We start from the raw sequence: 20,562 nt of genomic DNA on the forward strand, positions 1-20,562 counted from the left end.
CCCCGCCCACCTGGTTCCTGCCCTGTTTAAACCGCTGCCTGACTTCCTTTAATAATGAACTGTGGTGAAGAAATGAAATAAACCCTTTCCTCTCCAAGTTGCTTTTGGCTGTGCTGTTTCATCACAGCAATAGAAACCATACCTAGCAGATAAGACAAGCATACCATCTTATCTGATAAATAATTATGGGGAAAATGCTAACTTCTGAAAACAGACTGAAAAGTATAATGGAACTGTATTTTAAAGCCAATGAGTCATTGAAGGGTTGTTTGGGCAAAGCTAATTGCTAGTAAGAAAATAATCCCAAAAAATATAAGCCGAAGCAGATGGCCCCTGGACTATCTACAAGGGCATATCTACAGCCACAGCTGCCATTTGTGTCCCTGGCACAGACTGATTGCCCTGGTCTTCTTCCTCCAGCCTTGTAAGATTTCCTGGAAAATGGATAGGAACTCATCCACAATGCCCCGCCCACATTTCCCAAGTGCCACATGCTTTTAAGGTGACTAATTTGTCTGAACTGCCTTGGTGTCAGAACCCTAGCTGGATCATTCCAAGACAGTGTCTGGTCAGTACTTACAGAACCTTAGGTGAGCACTCACCGTAGCCTGCTGTTGCAAACCACGACAGGGCTTAGGCATGCAGAATTTCTAATATGCTACCCTTCTAAAGGTAGAGAATTTCTGAGTCCCAAAGTATATCTGGACCAGCATTTTTGTATAAAGATTATGGACTTTTGCTTTTACTAACAGAGAGTCTAAGTCTTAGGCTGGAGAGATAGCTCAGTGTGTAGAGAAAGGGCTTGTCATATAATCTCAGGGGTCTGAATTTGATTCCTTGGTACACACATAAAGCCAGATATGGTAACATAGGCCGGCGGTGGTGGCGCACGCCTGTAATCCCAGCACTCAGGAGGCAGAGGCAGGCGGATCTGTGAGTTCAAGGCCAGCCTGGTCTACAAAATGAGTCCAGGCTACATAGAGAAACCCTGTCTTGAAAAAACAAACAGATACGGTAACGTAATCTGTCATCCAAGCACTCCAGTGATGAGACACAAGGTAGAAACCACAGCCTGAAAGTTGATGGGCCAGCTAGCCTGATGTATGAAGCTGCAAAGAAAGAAATCAGAATGCAAACTTTGGAAAGCAAGGACGGATACCTGAGGTTGGCCTCTGACCTCCACATGTGTACAGTGGCAGTTGACCTCTGACCTCCACATGTGCACAGTGGCATTCACATCCACATGTGCACTCACCCCCACATATACATCACTCATTCATATAAGCTTAAATCATCTGAGAGGATGGAACATCAATTAAGGAAATGCCTCCATAAAATCAGGTTGTAGGCAGGACTGTAAGGCATTTTCTTAACTAATGATTGATGGGGGAGAGCCCAGCCCATTTTGGGCGATGCCGTCCTTGGGCTGGTAGTTCTGAGTTCTAGAAGAAAGCAGGCCGAGCAAGCCATGAGGAGCAAGCCAGTAAGCAGCACCCTTCCGTGGCCTCTGCATCAGCTCCTGCCTCCAGGTTCCTGCTGTGTTTGAGTTCCTGCCCTGACTGCCTTTGATAATGAATTGTGAAACAGAAGAATAAGCAAATAAGCTCTTTTCCTCCCCCTAGTGGCCTTGGTCATGGTGCCTCATTATAGCACTAAAAACCATAATTAAGACAGGATTCCAGGATCCCAAGAAACTTCCCAAAGACAGAGAAAGAAATGAAGCTTGGCTTCTGTGGCTTGTAAGACCTGGATGGACAGGGTTTGGTGGGGAAAGTTGTTTCATTAGTATTCGTTTCGGGCACTGGAGAGATGATTGGCACCAAAGTACTATTAGGGCCTTTGAGTTCCGGTTCCAGTGTTTCCCTGGTGGCTGGTGGGTGAACAAAACGACCTTCTCAGAAAAACTGTCCTCTGAAAGGCTCTCTGCACTAAGATACTTTTCTCTTTATTATTGCCATACGTCTGTCTGTAGGTCGGCCTGCCCGTCTGTGAGTCTGTGTGTCTCTGTATGTGCGCCTATCTATGTGTGTCTGTGTGCCAAGCATGGTCAAAATACTCCCCACCAGGCTAGCTAGCTAGTGTGGGCGACTCTGAGAGGTTTCCCCGTCTCTGCTTCTCCGTTCCCACCTTACTGGGACAGTGCTGTGATTACAGGTTCAAGCCAGCCCCTGTGACCCTGTGAGTTCCGGAGATTGAACTTGGGCCATCAGACTTGTGAGGCAAGTGCTTTTACCCACTGAGCCATCTCGAGGGCCTCAAACTGATCCATGATGACACTGAGTATTTATTGGCAAAACATTCAGCCGCTTGGTTAGGGTGGCTGTTTCCATAACTGCCTTGCCTGAAGGAGCATGTAATGTTTGGGGTTGCTCTGCTTAGCTGGCCCAGCTATCAGCTGAAGATAACAAATGAACAGAGTCCCTGCATTATAAAGAGTGAAGGCTGAGAGAGGCCACTGGGCAGCTGAGATAAGCCTGAAGGTGGCAGGCACACAGAACTGACCCGGATGGGTTCCGAGAGGCACATGACCACACTGGACACTGGGAACTGCCTTCCTGTCTGCACAGCTGGAGGCATGACAAGAGAGGCATTTGACCAGTAGCTCTGGAAAGTTCTGGAGTCCTTCCTTAAAGCACGTGGGGAGCACTTCTTCAGGCTCAGAGGCCTGAGGACGGCAGGAAGCAATTACCAGCCCTTACATTGATATCATGGGAGCTTTAACTCTCCCTGTGAACCTGTTCCCCAGGAAGGCGAGAGGACATCAGACTGCTCTGTGCTGTCTTTAAGCCTTTCCTAGGGGTCTGAGGTGTTAATCCCTGGTGCCAGGAATACCTGTATTCACGAAAGGTAACTACGTGCTATTTTGAAGACCTTTTCCTTCTTTCTGTGTTAGCTAACATCCAGTACCTACAACTACCTCTTGTATTAGAACATAATTTCTAGGCTCCTGCAGCCTTCCCTGTGCCGTAAATTTTTAGCTTGCCTGTTCCTTAGGGTTCTTACATTCGTTTACCAGGAAGGAGGATTTCAGGCTCACAATAAACTTTTGCCATTGATGTCGCCCCGTGTTGAACAATAATACTCAGCAATCCGAAGAAACAGAGTCAGTGGAGTTTGGGGGATTCGGCTGGCACACTTGTTTTGTTAGTATTCACAGATGGAGTCACTGCTACCCCACTGGAAACCTCTGGTTCTTTCTCAGGGTGAGCTGTGGTGTGGTGTGATGTAGGCATCACCACTAGACACCCAGAGAACCAAGACACGGCCCAGCAGAGAAACGTGGCCAAGGAGCCTCCACCCCAACTTTGTAAACTTCAGATAGAGATGTGTGAGTTGACACCAGACTTTTTTCATTTGCAAATTCGCCTTAGAAAAATTATATCACCAAATTACATTTTGTTACTTGGTTTTGCACTTTTATATTTTTAAAATTGTATCAAGTCAGAGCTACTCTGAAAACCCAAGACTATGTGGGTGTATTTGTTGTGTCACTTATTATAATTTTTTTAAAAAAAATATTCCAATGTTATTAAGAAAATGTTGTGTTCCTGGCAATATAAACAACAAAAAAGCAAAGGAAGATTGGCTTCCTGAGGGCTGGAGAGATGGTTCAGTGGTTACGAGCACTGGCAGAGGACCTGGGCTCAGTCCCCAGCACTCCTGGCAGTGGGATGCCTCTAGTTCCAAAGGGTCCACCAGTGTTTTCTGATCTCTTCATGCTCAGGCATGCATTTAGTGCACATACAAGTATTCAGGCACAGCACTCACACACATAAAATATACATTTTAAAAGGGTTTTTTTGGTGGGGAATTGGTTGGTTGGTTGGTTTTTTTTTTAAACAAAGTTTCTCTGTGTAGCCCTGGCTATCCTAAATTCACTCTGTAGACCAGGCTAACCTCGAACTGAGAGATCCACCTGCCTCTATCCTCTTGAGTGCTGGGATTAAAATTGTGTGCCACCACTGCTCAGCTAGAAGGTATCTTTCCTTTAAAGATGGGTTTCCTGGAATCTTAAATTGCTTCCAGAAAATAATTATTAGATAATTTCTGATTTAATTTGTTTTATTTATTGTCATTGTGTGTGTGTGTGGTCTGGGTATATGCAAGAGCAGGCGCATGTCTGCCGCAGTGTGCTTGTGGTCAGATGCTAATTTTCAGAGGTCAAGTTCTCTCCTTCTGCCCTGGGTTCTGAGGACCAAACTCTGATCTTTGGGCTTGCTCGGGAAGCCATTTTACTCACCGAACCATCTGGCCGGCTGTGATTACCATACAGATTTCAATGGAATTGTGACATATACACAATGAGTTATGGGACTTCTGTGAGACAACAAAAGAATAGTAAGCCAATGCAAAATTTATAAGTACATTAGCAGAATGGTTGAAAGCAGCCCTAGGATTACATAGAATGGGATTCAAATTCCTGTGTGGTGTTTTTGTATCAGTGTTTTCCAACCTGTGGTGTGCGGCCCCTTTGGAGTCGAATGACCTTTTCACAGGGGTAGCATATTTGATGTCCTTTATCAATTATTTACAATACGTTTCATAACAGTAGCAACATTACAGTTATGAAGTAGCAATGAAAATAATTTTGTGGTTGGGGGGTCACCACAACATGAGGAACTCTATTAAGGGTCGCAGCATTAGGAAGGCTGAGAACCACTGCTCTACATAAGCTTGCGTGATTTAACCTCTCTTTGCCTATTAGCTTATCTGTAAAATGGTGTAGTAACCATACCTGCATCGTGGGGCTATTGCAGAGACTAACTAAGACTCTATGCATAAAAGTTCATGATGAGGCAGAAGAGGACAGAAAACACTACTATCAAATGTGTCTGAAACACACAAAGGGGCACAGGCCCTTGTGCTCATAGAATCAGGGGTGAACCTGACCTCCAAAGCCAGGCTGCATGAAGCAAACCCCCGCTTTGACCTTTTGTGACCTTGAGGGAGTCAATGAGCGGGTTCTGTGCTAGGTGCCTGTCTGCACCTAGGAATCCACATGGTGTGAAGAGGTGAATGTGTGAGAGCCACTCAGGTCAGAGTGTGGCCTGTGGGCACACAGTAGAAGTGTCACTGTCATTAACTCTTCCCGAGTCTGTAAAATGACAAGCAAGTGAAGGACACCTGAGTTTGGCTAAATGGAGATGTCATAGCATCACACGCAGGGAACTGGCCTTAGAAGAGTTTGACCCTGGCAGCCACCGCCTCCTGAGGTAGTGCCGCCTTTGTTTATGGTGACTGGTTGGTCCTCCTTTCCACATTGGAGATAAGCCTCTTCTGTTTAAGGAACGCTGCGCCTTTCATCTCTGATTGTTCCCACAATAGCTCGGGAATGGCTTTGCCGTGTGCTTCCTAAGCTCACCTGGTCCATCCGGAACAGCAGTGCCCAGGATTGTTTCCAGAGCTGTCTTAAGAGCTATCTTCTGGCATTATAGGGGATTGTTTGTTTCTGTGGCTGTTTGAAGTAGACCTCACAAAGAAGGTGAGAGGAAACTTTAAAATTGTACAGCTTTCATTCGCGTATCATATGAAGCTGCTAACTTTTCCAAGCGTGCATTCACCGGCTCAGTTATTCACCACGAACCATGGGAGTAGAGGTGGGCTGAGATAAGACCGTCTTAGCATTGTCTAGATTCTGAAGGACTTGTAAATCCTCACTGATTTACCTCTTTTTTTTTTTTTTTTTTTTTTGAGACAGGGTTTCTCTGTTGTCTTGGCTGTCCTAGACTCGCTGTGTAGACAAGGCTGGCCTCGAACTCACAGTGAGCCGCCTGCCTCTGCCTCCTGAGTGCTGGGATTAAAGGCGTGTGCCACCAAGCCCAGCCCTATTTACCACATTTTTATTGAGAAGCTCTTGTAAGACAACTGTTCTTCAGGCTCTGACATTACTCCAGTGATCAAAACCAAAAATACAAGCAGGGGCCTGTCTTCATGGAGTCTCCACCCTGACTGAAATAGATGGACAATATGCTGGACGCTCAGTGGCCCTGTGGAGAAAAGCATAGCAGGGTCAGTCTGTCAGTGCTCCCCACTGCAGATGACCAAATCTGTTGTTTCCAGTCTAAACAGCAAGGGGTTTAGTGTATGTTCCTTTGGGAATTACCAAGAAGAATGCCGTTTTCTCCACCTGGGAATCCCTGGACGCTGCCGTCCACTGCACAGCGTGGCAACCTCTGCCGTACTCGGCTCCCAAAAGAGGCTCTTGGACTCATCTCCTTCACCAGTGCTTGGGAACTTGGATGCCTCTGCTTGGAGCATTGTCAGCAGAGAGACTGCCAGGAGACATATTTCTGACCTTTCCAGCCTCTATAGTCACTACCCGGAGCTGGGTCAGTCAGGCCACATCCAGGGGAAGGGCGGTGGAAGTCAAAGGTAACGTTGCTGGTTTGCACAGGGGAGATGCAGAGGGTGCATCTGTTGTAAATTGTGTTTGACTCCTCAGTGGGAAAGCCATCAGTCGTGCTCCCTGCTCTGAAGATTGCCTCAAGCGTTCTTAGAAGACTGACTTTGAGGCCTCACGCTCTGACATGGGGAGCAATAGTGAGTGGAATTATTCGATCTTCCAGCTGTAGCAGGCTGCTCCGGGCCTCTAGGCCTGTGGGTCTTGTTCTCTGGACACCTTTGCATCGTTCCTCCTTGGTTGCTTGTTGTCACCTCCAGGACGCTGTCTTTGTATCTCCACTGCAGCGCAGGCCTCTATTGTGCTCTGTACACAAACCATCTCCTGTATTTCACTGTAATGCACTCCTATAATACAGTGATCCAAAGATGTCTGTTTCCCTTATTTCACGAATCTGAAAAGGACTGGTCTAAGCATCACTACAACTTCAGTGTCTAGCTCCTAGAAGGCAAGCAGCACGTGTTTCAAAGTAACATGAATGGGATTTGCTAATTTGAGGAATTAGGAGAAAGATGGGCACTCCAGGCAGTGAGAGGAGGATGTTTGCCTTGCAGTGAGATGACTAACAGGACAGTCTGCTGGGGGGGGGGGGGGGCGCGGGGCTACAGTGCGGTCAGAAGAGTAACAGGGCAGGGCTTAGGAGCCTATTAGAAAATGCACTTGCTGGCTGGAGAGATGGCTCAGTGGTTAAGAGCACTGTCTGCTCTTCCAGAGGTCCTGAGTTCAATTCCCAGCAACCACATGGTGGCTCACAACCATCTATAATGAGATCTGGTACCCTCTTCTGGAATGCAAATGTACATGCAGACAGAGCATACATACACTAAATAAATAAATAAATCTTTAAAAAAAACAACAACAACAAGAAAATGCCCTTGACTCAGAGCTTGCAGGTCATTCTGAGTCAGGTGCATTTTCTAATAGGCTCCTAGAAATCTACAAGAAGAACACTATGATGGGCAGATCTGGGCCCAGAGGTTCTACTCAAGCTATGGCACCAGCCAAGGACAATACGTGCAGTAACCATCAAACCCCTACCCAGATCCAGCCAATGGACAGGACATTCTCCACAGTTAAGTGGAAAGTAGGGACTGACTTTCACATGAACTCTGGTGCTCCATATTTGACCACCTCCCCTTGATGGAGAGGCCTGGTGGCACTCAGAGGAAGGATAGCAGGCTACCAAGAAGAGACTTGATACCCTATGAGCATATACAGGGGGAGGAGGTCCCCCTAAGTCACAGTCATAGGGGAGGGGAATAGGGTGAAAGCAGGAGGGAGGGAGGAATGGGAGGATACAAGGGATGGGATAACAATTGAGATGTAATATGAATATTAGCAATAAAAAAAAAAAGAAAAGAAAGAAGACGCACTTGAGCTGCTCTGAGAGCTTGAGAAAGGCATTTGGAGGATTTTCGGCATGTAAGGGACTTGCATGATCAGATTTGTGTTGTTAAACAGAGGTGTCTAGCAGCTGAGTAAATGAAGAATTAGAAAAGCCCAGGGTCAAAGCAAAGAGACCACAAAGAGGTCATTTCAAAAGAAGTGAAAAGCGCTTCAAGGTGGTGGCCAGAGAAGGAGGCGGGGAAAGCTTGCTGGCTGAAGAAGACAAGATCGCGAGGATGTGGGTTCCATAGAAACGGGCTGTTGTTTCAGCCAGAAGGCTCTAACCCACTGTCAGCTCCCAGCCTACCCCCATGTGACATACCTCATGCCCTCAACTCTGAATTCTAAGAGGGTGATCAACAGTAAAGCCCAAATCACATCCATTTTCCCTGCAAACCATAAAGAAGAAAACTGTCGTGCTGGAAGAGGCTTTGAAGAGATGGAGGCCAGCACTCGTTCTGGTGAGTGACTGAGCAAAACAATGATTTCTCCATGGTACCTCCAAAGATCAGAAATGGTACCGCATACTGCATCTACCTAACTCTCTGTCTAGCCTATGCCTCTAACATTGTCTTGTGTGTTATACTTACGGCCTGTGTCTCCCTAATATCAGACTATAATGTCTGAGAGAAGAGCCCCCCAGTGTTGAAAACCTTATCTCGCTCACATAGTAGGCACTTAATGAACATTTATTGGAAGAAGAAACGAACCGAGCATAATCAGGTTTGCCCCCACCCTGAACCCGTGATCTTTGCATCAGCCCTTGGTTTAAAGGTTATCAAATGCACAATTCTGTTTCCTGATTTTTTTGCATAATCACTTCTACAGAGGTTAAATTCTACTAAGTAATAGCTTTTTAGTTCACATGGCTCCAGATAGTAAAGAAAAGGATCATTATTACATTACTTCAAATCCATTAACCACTGGCCAGTCCCCACCCATTCGGATGGCTGATGCAGAAAAAGAAGGGTTGGTGAGTATGTTGATGAATAGAATCCTTGGGTACCCTGGGTGGGAGTGGAAAATGATGTGATGACCATGGAAAACAGTATGGCTGTTTCTAACAACTTAAAAATAGGACTGCCATATGATTCAGAAATTCAACATCTGGGAACATACCCAAGAGAACTGAAAGTAGCACCTCCAGACAATGTCTACACACAGAGTTTCGTAGATGTCCAATACCTAGTCACTAAAATATGCAAGGAACTTACATATATAACCCAAGATGGCCTTAAGAGAGGGTCCTCCTGCTTTGACCTACCAAGTGGTGGGACTACATGTGTGCGCCAGCTTGCCTGGCTGGAAGGAAGGAAATTCTAACACTACATCATGGCTAAACCTTAAGGGTGCTGCACTAAGTTAAATAACCAGTCACAATGAGATAAACAAGTGAAAAACACACACACACACACACACCATTTAAATACCAGGAAGAGTCAAACTCAGAGAGTGAGAAAGGGAAATGGGGGGGGGGGGGCAGGGGCGGAGCTATTATTTGAAAGGGGTGGAGTCTTGTTTTGTAAGTACTGGAGGCTGATTGCGCAAAAGTGTCAATCCTTTGTATGGTACTAAATGGAGATCTTTCAGTAGTTAATGACATGCGTTTTATGTTGAAAATATTTCCCATGCAGTGCGCACATTTGTTATTTGACCCTGAACTGTTATGAGAAGTACATGTCTTCCCCCCTCCCTACCCCCACCTGTACTTTTTATGAGAACAGGTCTCCTTGAGTAGCCCAGACTGGCCCTGAGCTCCTAATCATCTGTCTCATCCGAAGAAGTCCTGTTTTATAGCAAGGAAGATAGGCTTAAAGTCATAAAAAGGACTTCATAAGGTGCCTGGCTGGAGAAAGGCTAAACCGAGACTTCACACTCAGGATCCCCCATTTCACTCCCAGTACAGGCTTCTGCCACATCAGGGGAGAGGGCGTGTAGACGATTTAGCTGCTCTGTTGACTAAAGTATAGGAAAGGAACCCTTGGCAATTTGTAGAAAGAACTATAAGCGAGTGCTGGGTTGGAGGTGTGTAGTGGGAGCAGAAGGAAGAAAAATGGCAAGGCATAGCACACCAGGCAGCTTGCAGCCACCTGCCACCTGGCAACCTCCCTCCCTTTCTAAACCCTCGGAGGGCAGGTGTGAGTCAACTGTAAACATGGTGAAGAAGGTCACACAGCCAGCCTTCCCTCCGCTGGCACCATGACAATATCCTGTGTGAATGCAGTGTGTGTGTGTGTGTGTGTGTGTGTGTGTGTGTGTGTGTGTGTGTGTGTGACAGAGACAGACAGAGAGAGAGAGAGAGACAGACAGGCAGACAGACAGACAGACAGACAGACAGAGACAGAGAGACAGAGAGAGAAGAAAATTTGATCAGGAGATCACTTTTTGAAACGACACCACTAAATGTCCTCCTACCTCCCGTGTAGCCCAAAAGATGCATTTACAGAAATAAATGAGATATAGTTGGAGAAGGTGAGAACAGTAGAAAAAGCACCAAGCCTGTTTGGCTGGACTAGCAGCCAGCTCACTATGTAGTCCTGGACACCCCTCACTACCCCCAACCACTACCTTCTGCCTTAGGCCCCGAGCTACCATCACCAAATAGTATGGTAGTTTTCAGATGCTTAATTTGACCTGTTTTCCAAAGGAAACCACTAACACAAGAATATTATCTGGCCTCTCGTGGCTTTATTCATCACAGACCTACTATGTGTCAGGCCCTGTACTGAACACTTTCTGTGTACTAACCCCGACCTTTCTAATGTTCATGATATTATACAACTGCATGTAGAGTTAAGACAAGGTTGCACATAGTACTTGCCTGGATGAGAAAAGGCAGCGCTGGAATTTGGATATAAGCTTTCTTAAGTTTGCTTTTTACACAGTGTGAAATTGAGCAGCCACGTTATAAAGAGATATAAGAGCATCGAGGAAGCAGTGAAGCTGCTGGCCCAGCCTGGTCTTCCTAGAGGCCATCTTGATGGAGAATGAGCTCGCGATCAATCAGGAAGTGCCAGGGAACATTTAACATGGAGACGGAAGTGTGTACTCTGTGACTTAAGTAGGCCAGGGTGGTAGGCAGGGCCAGGCCTCCAGATCAATGGTAAACCACTTGTTTGGTCTAAGACCTGTCATGTTTTCATTGTTTTATGTGGAGATAAAATTCCGTTATCATCTGAGCAAACAGAGACTATATGTTATTAAGGTAATTGTTCTATGCCAAAGCAGACTTAAACTATGAAAAAGAGGGGGGAATATCAAAAGGCTCATCAGAGCCGGGTGTGGTGGCGCACGCCTTTAATCCCAGCACTTGGGAGGCAGAGGCAGGTGGATCCCTGTGAGTTCGAGGCCAGCCTGGTCTACAAAGCGAGTCTAGGACAGCCAAGGCTACACAGAGAAACCCTGTCTCGAAAAACCAAAAAAAAGGGGGGTTCTCATCAGTCAGATGTGTGGGTGTATGACTTAAATCCCAGCAGAGACAGGTGGCTCTCTGCGATCCTGGTCTACAGTTTCAGACCAGACGGGGCTGCACAGTGAGAGCCTGTCTCAGCAAAGCACCAGAAAGATTTATGATCAATTGTTAGTTCTGTCTCTACTTGGCCCTCCCATGCTGTGAGAACATCCAATTTAGGTAGATTTAAGAGGGAGAAATGGTTTCGCCCATCTCATATAGACAGTAGCGGCACATGCGGACATCGCTCACCTGGGGAGCAGTGCTGTCACATCAGCCACTGGAGACCTTTACCACATACGGTGAAGCCAGATGATCATGCTGGACACTTTCCCAGGGTAACTAGACACCTGTGTTCTTCTTTGTGCTTTAGGAAGGGGTAAGAAACTTCAAGGAACTTCGAGCCAAATTTCAAAAGCTGGATGACCCTCCTCTTCCCTGTCCTATTAAGTGTCCAGCTGGTGTTTCTCCAAAGGATGACAGGGGATCCACACAGCCAACTCAGGGTCTGCCTAATAGGAAACGTCTCTCATCCCACCACCACCAGCCCCTGTCTTATTGTCCCACCAGAGGACCCCAGCCTCTTAAAAGCCAGAAAATGAAGTCGGAGCAGAGAGGTGAAATTCAGAAGATTTCAAGTTCCACAGGCCCTCCAGAAAAATCTGGTGCGTGTCCTACAAGAAATTCCCAGAAAGCTGCCATGCCACCGGATGTAAACAAATCCAGAACTGAGGCATCCAATGGGGAGAAAGGTGCGGCCATCAGCAGCTTCAGATACAAGCTTTGGAACTGGGAGAAAGTTTCATCTCAGCAGACTGCTCTGTCCCCAGCTCTGCACCTTACCAATCGTGGGAGTAAGACCTTCCATCTGGAAGGGCAGAAGACGACAGGGCTTGCTCAGGGGAAACCAGAGAAGCACTTAGAGGCAGCAAGTGTCTTGACCCTTCTTCCCCAGAGCCATGTGATGGCCCAGAGAAAATCACCCATGGCCTCTGAAGCCTCCTCTTCATCACTTCCTCGGTATGGCAGGAAAAGCACAGAAAACCCAGGTGCTGAGGGGAGCCCCAGAAATGGCCCGTGCCAGCCTGTTTATGAGTGTGAGCTTAGCAGCCTGGTTCCAGGTAAGAAATCAAGCACTCGTAGGACTGGGAGTGAGACCATTGTGGTTTGTTTTTTGTTGTTGTTGTTGGTTTTTTGTTTGTTTGTTTTGCTTTTTGTTTTTAATTCCAAGCCTACAGGCTTGAAGTGTATGTGGCCAGTGCACTAGAAATAGGGCATGGTTGTGGTCGACCTTTCTGTTAAATTGTAGTCTCAGGTTTGAACAAGCATTTAGTCCAGCATTCTCTGGTGGCAAAGCTTGGCTGAGCTTGGACTTTCACCCCAGCTCTGCCTATCACAAGCTGCGTGATGTATAAGCTTCTTACTGTTTAGTATACTCAAATCCCTCGCCAGATTTCTGTGTGTAAAAAACACAGCACAGAACTCATCACTGTTTTACAGGGTAGTGACCTAAGAGGGACACTCCAATCTTCTGTCCCTCACCCTCCTCTGCGCTGGCTCTAGTCTGTACCACACCTTTCCCTCATTGGGCCATTGTCAGCTGGTCTCCCCGCTTCCACACTGTTGCCCACTTGTCCTCTGCTTTCCTGCTCCCAGATACTGTGAGCCTCTAAACTAGCACAAATCAGACCCCATCACACTTGAAATCTGCTCAACCTCTCAGTAGCGCCTCCCACAGTTCGATGCTTACCTGCAGCTCTTTCCTTCTTGTCTCTCTATTCATTGCCTGGCCAGTACTTTCTGTTTTTGTTTTTTTGGGTGTGTGTGTGTGTGTGTGTGTGTGTGTGTGTGTGTGTGTGTGTGTGTGTGTGTGTGTGTGTGTGTGTGTGTGTCTATGTGTGTCTGTGTGTGTTTGTGTCTGTGCGCGCGCATATTTTGAGACAGGGTTTCTCTGTGTAATAGAGCCCTAGCTGTCCTGGACTCACTGTGTAGACCAGGCTGGCCTGGAACTCACAGAGATCTGCCTTTCTCTGCCTCCAGGTGGCTGGGATTAAAGGTGTGTGCAACAGCATCTCCCGGCTTACTTACACAGTCTTTAGATATAAAATGGTGGTTCCACCCCAGGTTTGAACACTGTTAATCCATCTGCCAAAAACCAACCAAACAAAAAACTCTTCTGCCAGTCTCTTGATGGCCACATGATCTCTTCCTTCTTCTCAATCTCCACCACAGTGGAAAAAAGCAAAGAAGGGTGGTACTCTTGAGTGTAGTAAAATAATCCTGTAAATTAGCTTAGCATAATGCTTGAGACAAAACAAAGCACTTAGTAAGCAACATTCGTTTTTACTGTGTCTCCTCCTTGGTTTTATTAAGATTAAAATCCACAACATTTCAACGAGTTTACAGTCAAAGACTAAGAAGAGAGTAATTTGACTGAGCTTCTCTAGATGTGACATTTAATGGAAAGGCAAGAAGAAAGCCTTCCCTCCCATCTCAGCTCGTAGAGGACATGAGCTGCCCAGAGGCACAGGGGCAACCCAGTCTGTTTGTTTTGTTTTAGCATGGATGGCCTGATTAGACAACTACTGTGTTGTCTTAGCTAAGAATGAAGACATCCTATTTATTAAAAACCTTTGTGTCCATTTTTTTTTGTCAAGAGAAATCACGTATGATTCTCACATATAATGACGGAATTCCTGCTGGAGTTTTATTTAAGAATACAGAAAGCAGAAGTACACACTGTGGGGATGGCTTAAGAAGTTCTAAGGCACTGAATTCATAGATTCTAAGAACCTTGAACCAGGACCCTGGAAATTCAGAGATCAATTCCTACTGTGCTTTCTGTCCCATGCTATGTGCTCAGGCTGTACTCGAGGGGTCTTTGCAGTGAGTAATTGCAGTCCTCCCCTGCAACATAGGACTTTTGCTCCAAGCTAGGCAGGAGAGTCACAGCCCCCACAGAAGCCCACCGGCCCCCACACAAGCCCACCAGCCTCCACACAAGCCCACCGGCCCCCACACAAGCCCACCGACCCCCACACAAGCCCACCAGCCCCCACACAAGCCCACCGGCCCCCACACAAGCCCACCGGCCCCCACACAAGCCCACCAGCCCCTACACAAGCCCACCGGCCCCCATACAAGCCCATCATCCCCCACACAAGCCCCTGGCCCCACACAAGCCCACTGGCTCCCAAAAAGCCCACCAGCCCCCACACAAACCCACCGGCCCCATACAAGCCCACCGGCCCCCACACAAGCCCCCTGGCCCCCACACAAGCCCCCTGGTCCCCACACAAGCCCCCTGGTCCCCACACAAGCCCACCGGCCCCCACACAAGCCCACTGGCCCCCACATAAGCCCACCTACCATGGCACTGACGCAACACCAATAGCAGTGCAGTGGAACATGCAGGTTGGAGAGTGGTTAGTCGTAGCCTTGAGTCCAGGAAAACTCAAGGCTATTTTAGGGGAATCTGTCACTCGAGTTCAATCCCAAAATAACAAGTGGACATTCTTAAGAGACTAAGCAACCACTGTTCCACACTCAGCAGGAGTATACACAATCCTCTCGGGTACAAAAGAGTGATTGAAGGCTTTCGGGGCCAGTGGTGGAGCACCGAGAAGCCAGAGGCATGAGTGGAAGGTGTGTACGCTATAGGTTGGGAAGTCGGACAGTGCCGTTTGCTGAGAAAAGCATCTGGAAATGTGAGTCCAGGTTGTGTTGACACAGCAGAAGACCAGAGTGGGCCATGTAAAAATCAGCAAGATAGTGACATAAGCATGTCAGAAGGGGGGCGGGGTGGTCAAGGGCCGCAAACGGGTCACTTTACCCAACAAATGGATATAATACCTTACATGTTTTCCAACCCATCCTCAGAAAAGCCAGAGAGCAGGCTTCCCCAAACAAAGCCGCTGCCTTCCATTGAGACCCTCGGCCCGCCTCCCCCGAAGCCTTCAAAGCCCCCATCTGTGAGCCTCCAGGCCTTCCGCAGGCAGCCAGCCGCTGTCTCCAAGGCACCGAAGGAAGGTAAGAAGATGGGCAGGGCCCACCCTCACCAGCCAGAGTCATAGGCCAGTGCTTTGATTACGTGCCCCTTCCCCTCCACCCCACTCCTGTGGACCAAACCTCTCTTCCAAGAGGCTCAGCGTCACTACTGCCGTTTGCACGCACAGGCCGTGGCAGCTTGCCCGTGAAATGACACATGTGTAGGAATTGGCCCCTTATCATTCCTGAGCCAGTCCACTTCCCCCAAGAGTACTGCATTGCATCACTGGGAATCTGTCCAAGAGGAAGAAAATGAAAAGTCTACAAGCGAGGAAGCAGCGAGCCTTTGCGTGTATTGCACAGCCCAAGCCCGTGCTGTAAACAGTCACTGCGGGAGGACAAAGGAGGAAGGGAAATGGGGAGAGTTGGTGCCAGCTTGACCTGACACAGGCCCCTGTGACCTGCATCCTCTGTAGGATGTAAAGCATCCTTGGAATCCTGTTTTCTGTGTCCTTTGGTCTCTTCCTCTGCTATTTAAAGGAACACCTCTGGTCCTTTCCATTCCTACGCCAGTATCATCTTCTGGGCTTCTTAAACACTTTTCATATTCCTCCAATGAGCAGGAGGGGAGTGCATGGTTTGGGGCGCTGTGCAGTGGGCACTGTGCTAATGTCTGTTTTACCATGGCAGTCAGAACCAGCAGATGGTTTGCTAGCAGAGCTGATACAGGCTTTGGTTGTTCATTTGTCTGCTTTGGGTAACATCACAGTTGCATTTCCCTAAATCAGTGGCTGTCATACCGAAGCCAGTATCAGAATTGCCTGAGGACTTTTAAAACTCATTCCTAAAGTCGGGTTTGGTGGTGCATGCCTTTAATCCCAGCACTTGGGAGGCAGAGGCAGGTGGATCGCTGGAAGTTCAAGGCCAGCCTGGTCTACAAAGCGAGTGTAGGACAGCCAAGGCTACACAGAGAAACCCTGTCTCAAATAACAAAACCAAACAAACTCTTTCCTAGAGCTCCTGATCTTGGGGGAGCCTGAGCATTTGCCTTTTAAGCAGGTAGTGACATGCTGGCCCAGGGGACCACACATTGAGAATCTGCACTACAGGTCACCCCCTAACCTTACCCATAAGAAAAGTCCACAGGCAGAGGCAGCCTTCATACACAAATAGTGGTAATGTGGCTAGCGCCTCATCAGAGAAAACTAAGTGTGGTTTTTTTTTTCTCCTTTTCTTTGGTTCTTTTATTTTTTATTATCTGTTTGGTTTTGTTGTTGTTTTGCTTTTTTTTTATTTTTTGATACAGGTCTTTCTGTGTATCCCTGGCTGTCCTGGAACTCACTATGTAGCCCAGGCTGTCCCTGGAACTCAGATACCTGCCTTGCTGTTTCCTGAGTGATGGGATTAAAGGTGTGCACTGGAGGTGCCTAGAGATGATTTTTATAAAGATTAAAGAACATTTAGACTTCAAACTATTGCCCCCAAAAGGAAGATGGCTGTCTAGAACAAAACCTTAAGTCTGTTGTAATACAACAACAGGCTTTGGGGGTGGGAGGGCACTCAGCTCCTTCCCAGCAGCCATTTCAGTTTGAGCAGAGACTTTGCCTCTTTTTCCTGTCCTGTGAATCAGAGACCCTGGTGCCTCTAATCTTGCGAATTACTGTGAGAAAGTATTTTTGACCATACTTAGCACACTGCACATGCTCAGTAAATCTCAATGTCATTTAGAACACATGCTCTCTATGCCAGGCCATGTGGTAAAAACAAGCAATTAGATTAAACCTACACAGGGACTTCTGTCCATAAAGAGGTCAAAGTGCCCATAAATAACACCAGAAAATGTAGGTATGTGCTGCTGTTTAGGGCCAGACAGTCCTCTGGGTACCAGGGTGGGAGCATCATTCACTTTAACCTACCTGCTACCAACACGCCCTTTTCCTTCTGCCTCTTGCTTCTGCAGTGACTGTGAAGGAAGGCCCCTTGCCTGCAGATGGGTGAGTACCTGCTCCTCTCCTGTGGGAGAGGACAGCCCATTGTGGGGACTCATGGCCCTGCTCAAGCCCGTATGCGTATCCCCCAGACAGGCTGCTGAAAGAAAGGACTTACAAAGCAAGCAGCAACTTCCTGCTTTCAAATAAAAGATTAAGTAAGATGCATCTAACTTCTGTGCTGGTGTTAAGTTGCCAACATTATCCTCTGAAGTACTTGGTACTTCTAAATTGTACAAGTGGGCTTAGTACATTAAAACACTGGCCTTCTTAGTTATAAATCAAATAAGAAGCTAAAGAATGCGCCGAGCAGCTATGGTATTAGGAGTCAGAAATGAAATGGGATAAAAGATGCTGTGTTTCTGGTGCCCCTCTCCTGAGAATTTTGCTATGGAAGGTCAAGTCATTAATTTACTTAGCCAAATGATATCTCTTGAGCCCTTTGAAGTGGCCTGCCCTGAGCCGCCCGGTTTTTGTGGGTTTGCTCTTTTGCGTGTCTCTTGGGGGCTGCAAAGTTGCTGCTGCAGCACTCCTTTTACGGCCCCAGATGCCCGGCTTCAGAAATGCTCTCCTTGCTGCCGAGCCATGATTCCAGTCCCGATGTTTTGACTAAGCCTCACTCCTCACAGAGATGGTCTTAGCAAGGGCAGTCTCAGGAGGAGAAGCAAGCTAGCAAACACGAGCCTAGTGCGATGCAGGCATCAGATGCTCATAGTGGCCAAGGATGCTGTCTGTTATAAAGGAAGCATATAATTCAGAGGTTTCACTAGTGAGAGAGGAGCCAGTTTTCCTCGGGAGGGACCAGGAAGTCTTTAGAGAAGTACTCCTCCTTTGCAACATTAGTAATACTTAGTGAAAGCAGAATTGTAGTACCATGAGGCCTTGGGGACACCTAATATGGACTCCAGCTGAGCTCATGTATTTGCAGACTATTAGTGATGGCGGCTGGAGTCGCTCACATGTCCGCAGCTGGCTGATCGAGAGTTGCTCTAGACGTTGCACTGACCATCATCACAAGACAGAAATGGTCTCCATGGCAGCACATAACCAAGACAGTCGCATGAACATTCACACTTACCCAGCCTTTCCCAGGTCCCTTTGACTGATGATCTCTTGCTCAAAGCACCATACTGGCCAAATCCAGAGTCAGACTGGAGAAGCATTCAAGATTCACATGTCAAAGGATGGCGATTGAAGGAAGGGTGGTAAATAGGGTTGTCAGTCCAATCAGCCCCTCCGTGTAGAGCAAACACTTGAGTCAAGTGCTGAGGAGGAATGTTTGCTTGGTATAATTGTAGGGAAGAAAGAAACAGGAGGTGTAGCACACGGTCTTGTTTGACGAACCAGAGAGTCGGTTGGAATCCGAATGTGGGCAGTGTAGACACGGGACTGAAGAGCAGACAGGAGCATTGTGAAGCGTCTTGTACACCCAGGGATTGATGAGGTAGCCCTGCTCAAGCGGGCTCTGGCTGGGTTGTGCTCAGGGAGTTCCTAGTCTAATGTCCACTTGAAAGAGCCGAGTGCCAGGTGGGCCAGTGACGCTGCGTTCTATGTGCAATTATGTGAAAGAAACCATAACATGGATGGCTCAAGCCGTGGTTCACACTAACCACTCAGTGACCACAGGCCCAGAGTGACAGCTGAGGTGGCAGCGCGTCTCTGCAGTGCTCAGGGGTCAGTCTGGTCTCATGGCTGTTATTCCAGAAACATGTCGGATTCGTGTTAACTGTACTGGGCATATTGGCACTAAGTGAAGATTTTTTTTTTTTTTTTTTTTTTTCTCTGTCACTTTATCCATAGCAACAGCAAGTCATTTCACACTGAGAGCTGTGAGGGGCCTGTTGAGAGACTTCCCTCTGTGGCATTATCTTCCTATAGGATATATGACGGCAATCCTGCCCTGTCACACTGGCTTTAGAACGCAACTCCCATCTGAGCTGAGGATGTAAATTAAGTGACTATGTGAATTATGATGTAGCACATACGAGAAGAATGAGAGGCAAAGGAGATAAGAGGGACCAGGGTACGCAGGTGGCAGCATGAGAGAGGAACTAATTTGCGAAATAGCCTACACAATAAGCAGGGGCAGGTCTAGCTTTTAGTCTCTTTCATGGTACTGTTAGAACGATTATGAGATATGAGCAGGGTGTTCCTTCTGGGAACAACCACACCCCGCCCCCCCCCAACATGTTGATGGATGGACTGATGAACAGTCAAAGCGGGAATGCAATTCCGTATGATAGCTATGTTTGTAATCCAAAGTCAAAGAAGGGCTGGGGCAGGAGAATTGATAAAAGTTCAGGGGCAGCCTGGGCTACGTAGTGAGACCCCCCCCATCTCCAAAAAGAAAGAAAGAAAAGAAAGAAAAACTAACTACAAAGAAAACCAAGACAGAAAAAAAAATGTGTTGAATATAGGCAGTAATACAGAGGGATAAACAGACAAAATATATCTTGACTAGAAAAATAATGGCTACGTTCAGATTATAAAATACACTCAGCGATCTCTACCTCTGGGTTCCGATTTATAGATTCAAGTAAACCTTGGGCGAAAAAAGTCTGGAAAAGATTCTGTCTGCTGAGCGTATAAAGACATTTTCTTGTCTTGTCCTCTGAGCATATGGTGTGACAGCTATTTGCACAGCACTGGTACCACACTAGGCATGCTAATAAGCTAGGGGTGAGGTAAGTGTGGGGGAGGGGGTATTTAGGCTCTATGTAAATGCTAAGCGCTTTATAAGGCAGTGTGGGCATCTGCAGGGTTTGTTGTTTGCAAAGGATTCTAAAAGCAACCCCCCATAGATACTAGGGGGCAGGCAGCTTTTATTAAATACCATGCTAAGAAGTTTGGACTTTTTTCTTGTCAATGACAAGTCATGTGTTATCTTGAACACATAACTGTCATGATGCCCAATAGCCTTAGATATACAATTTCCATGGAAACGGGTGCTAGCTGGAGAAGAATATCTCCCTTGTTCAAGTACTAGCCTTCGATGCAGATATTAGATTGAGGCATAGATTTACCATAACTGGAAAAGGACCTGGAAATTTTCGGATATAGCCAGACCATAGAACATGATGTTCCTGAGAGCCTGGGTGTTAAATCCCAGCACTGCCACTTAATGTTTGCAATACTGAGCACGCCTTAACCTCTGCAAACCTGCTTCCGTTCCTGTGCAACAGTTAGATGAGACGAGTGTTCATTGTAGTGCCTGGCATCTAGAGAGCAGCTTACTTAGCTATTATGTAACACCCCCCAAGGATGAGAATAATGTGAGATAGGGCCTGCCATGCTTATGAAGAAATACCAGAGGGGCTTTTAAAATAAAGCTTGGCCTCAGAAAGATCACA

The 20,562-nt window shown here is 47.0% G+C and overlaps 1 protein-coding gene across 1 annotated transcript in view; it reads left to right on the forward strand.

The window, feature by feature from the left end:
* The window catches only part of Fyb2 (FYN binding protein 2), a 100,985-nt gene that overhangs the window by 23,537 nt on the left and 56,886 nt on the right, over positions 1–20,562 (forward strand). Inside the window, exons 2-4 of the mRNA XM_051171387.1 lie at positions 11,611–12,358; positions 15,117–15,266; positions 17,185–17,218. Of these exons, the coding sequence (XP_051027344.1) occupies positions 11,611–12,358; positions 15,117–15,266; positions 17,185–17,218 (932 nt within the window). The remainder of the gene's footprint in view (positions 1–11,610; positions 12,359–15,116; positions 15,267–17,184; positions 17,219–20,562) is intronic.

This window comes from Acomys russatus, chromosome 29 (assembly GCF_903995435.1).
Source record: "Acomys russatus chromosome 29, mAcoRus1.1, whole genome shotgun sequence".
In the NCBI taxonomy this organism is placed as follows: Eukaryota; Metazoa; Chordata; class Mammalia; order Rodentia; family Muridae; genus Acomys; species Acomys russatus.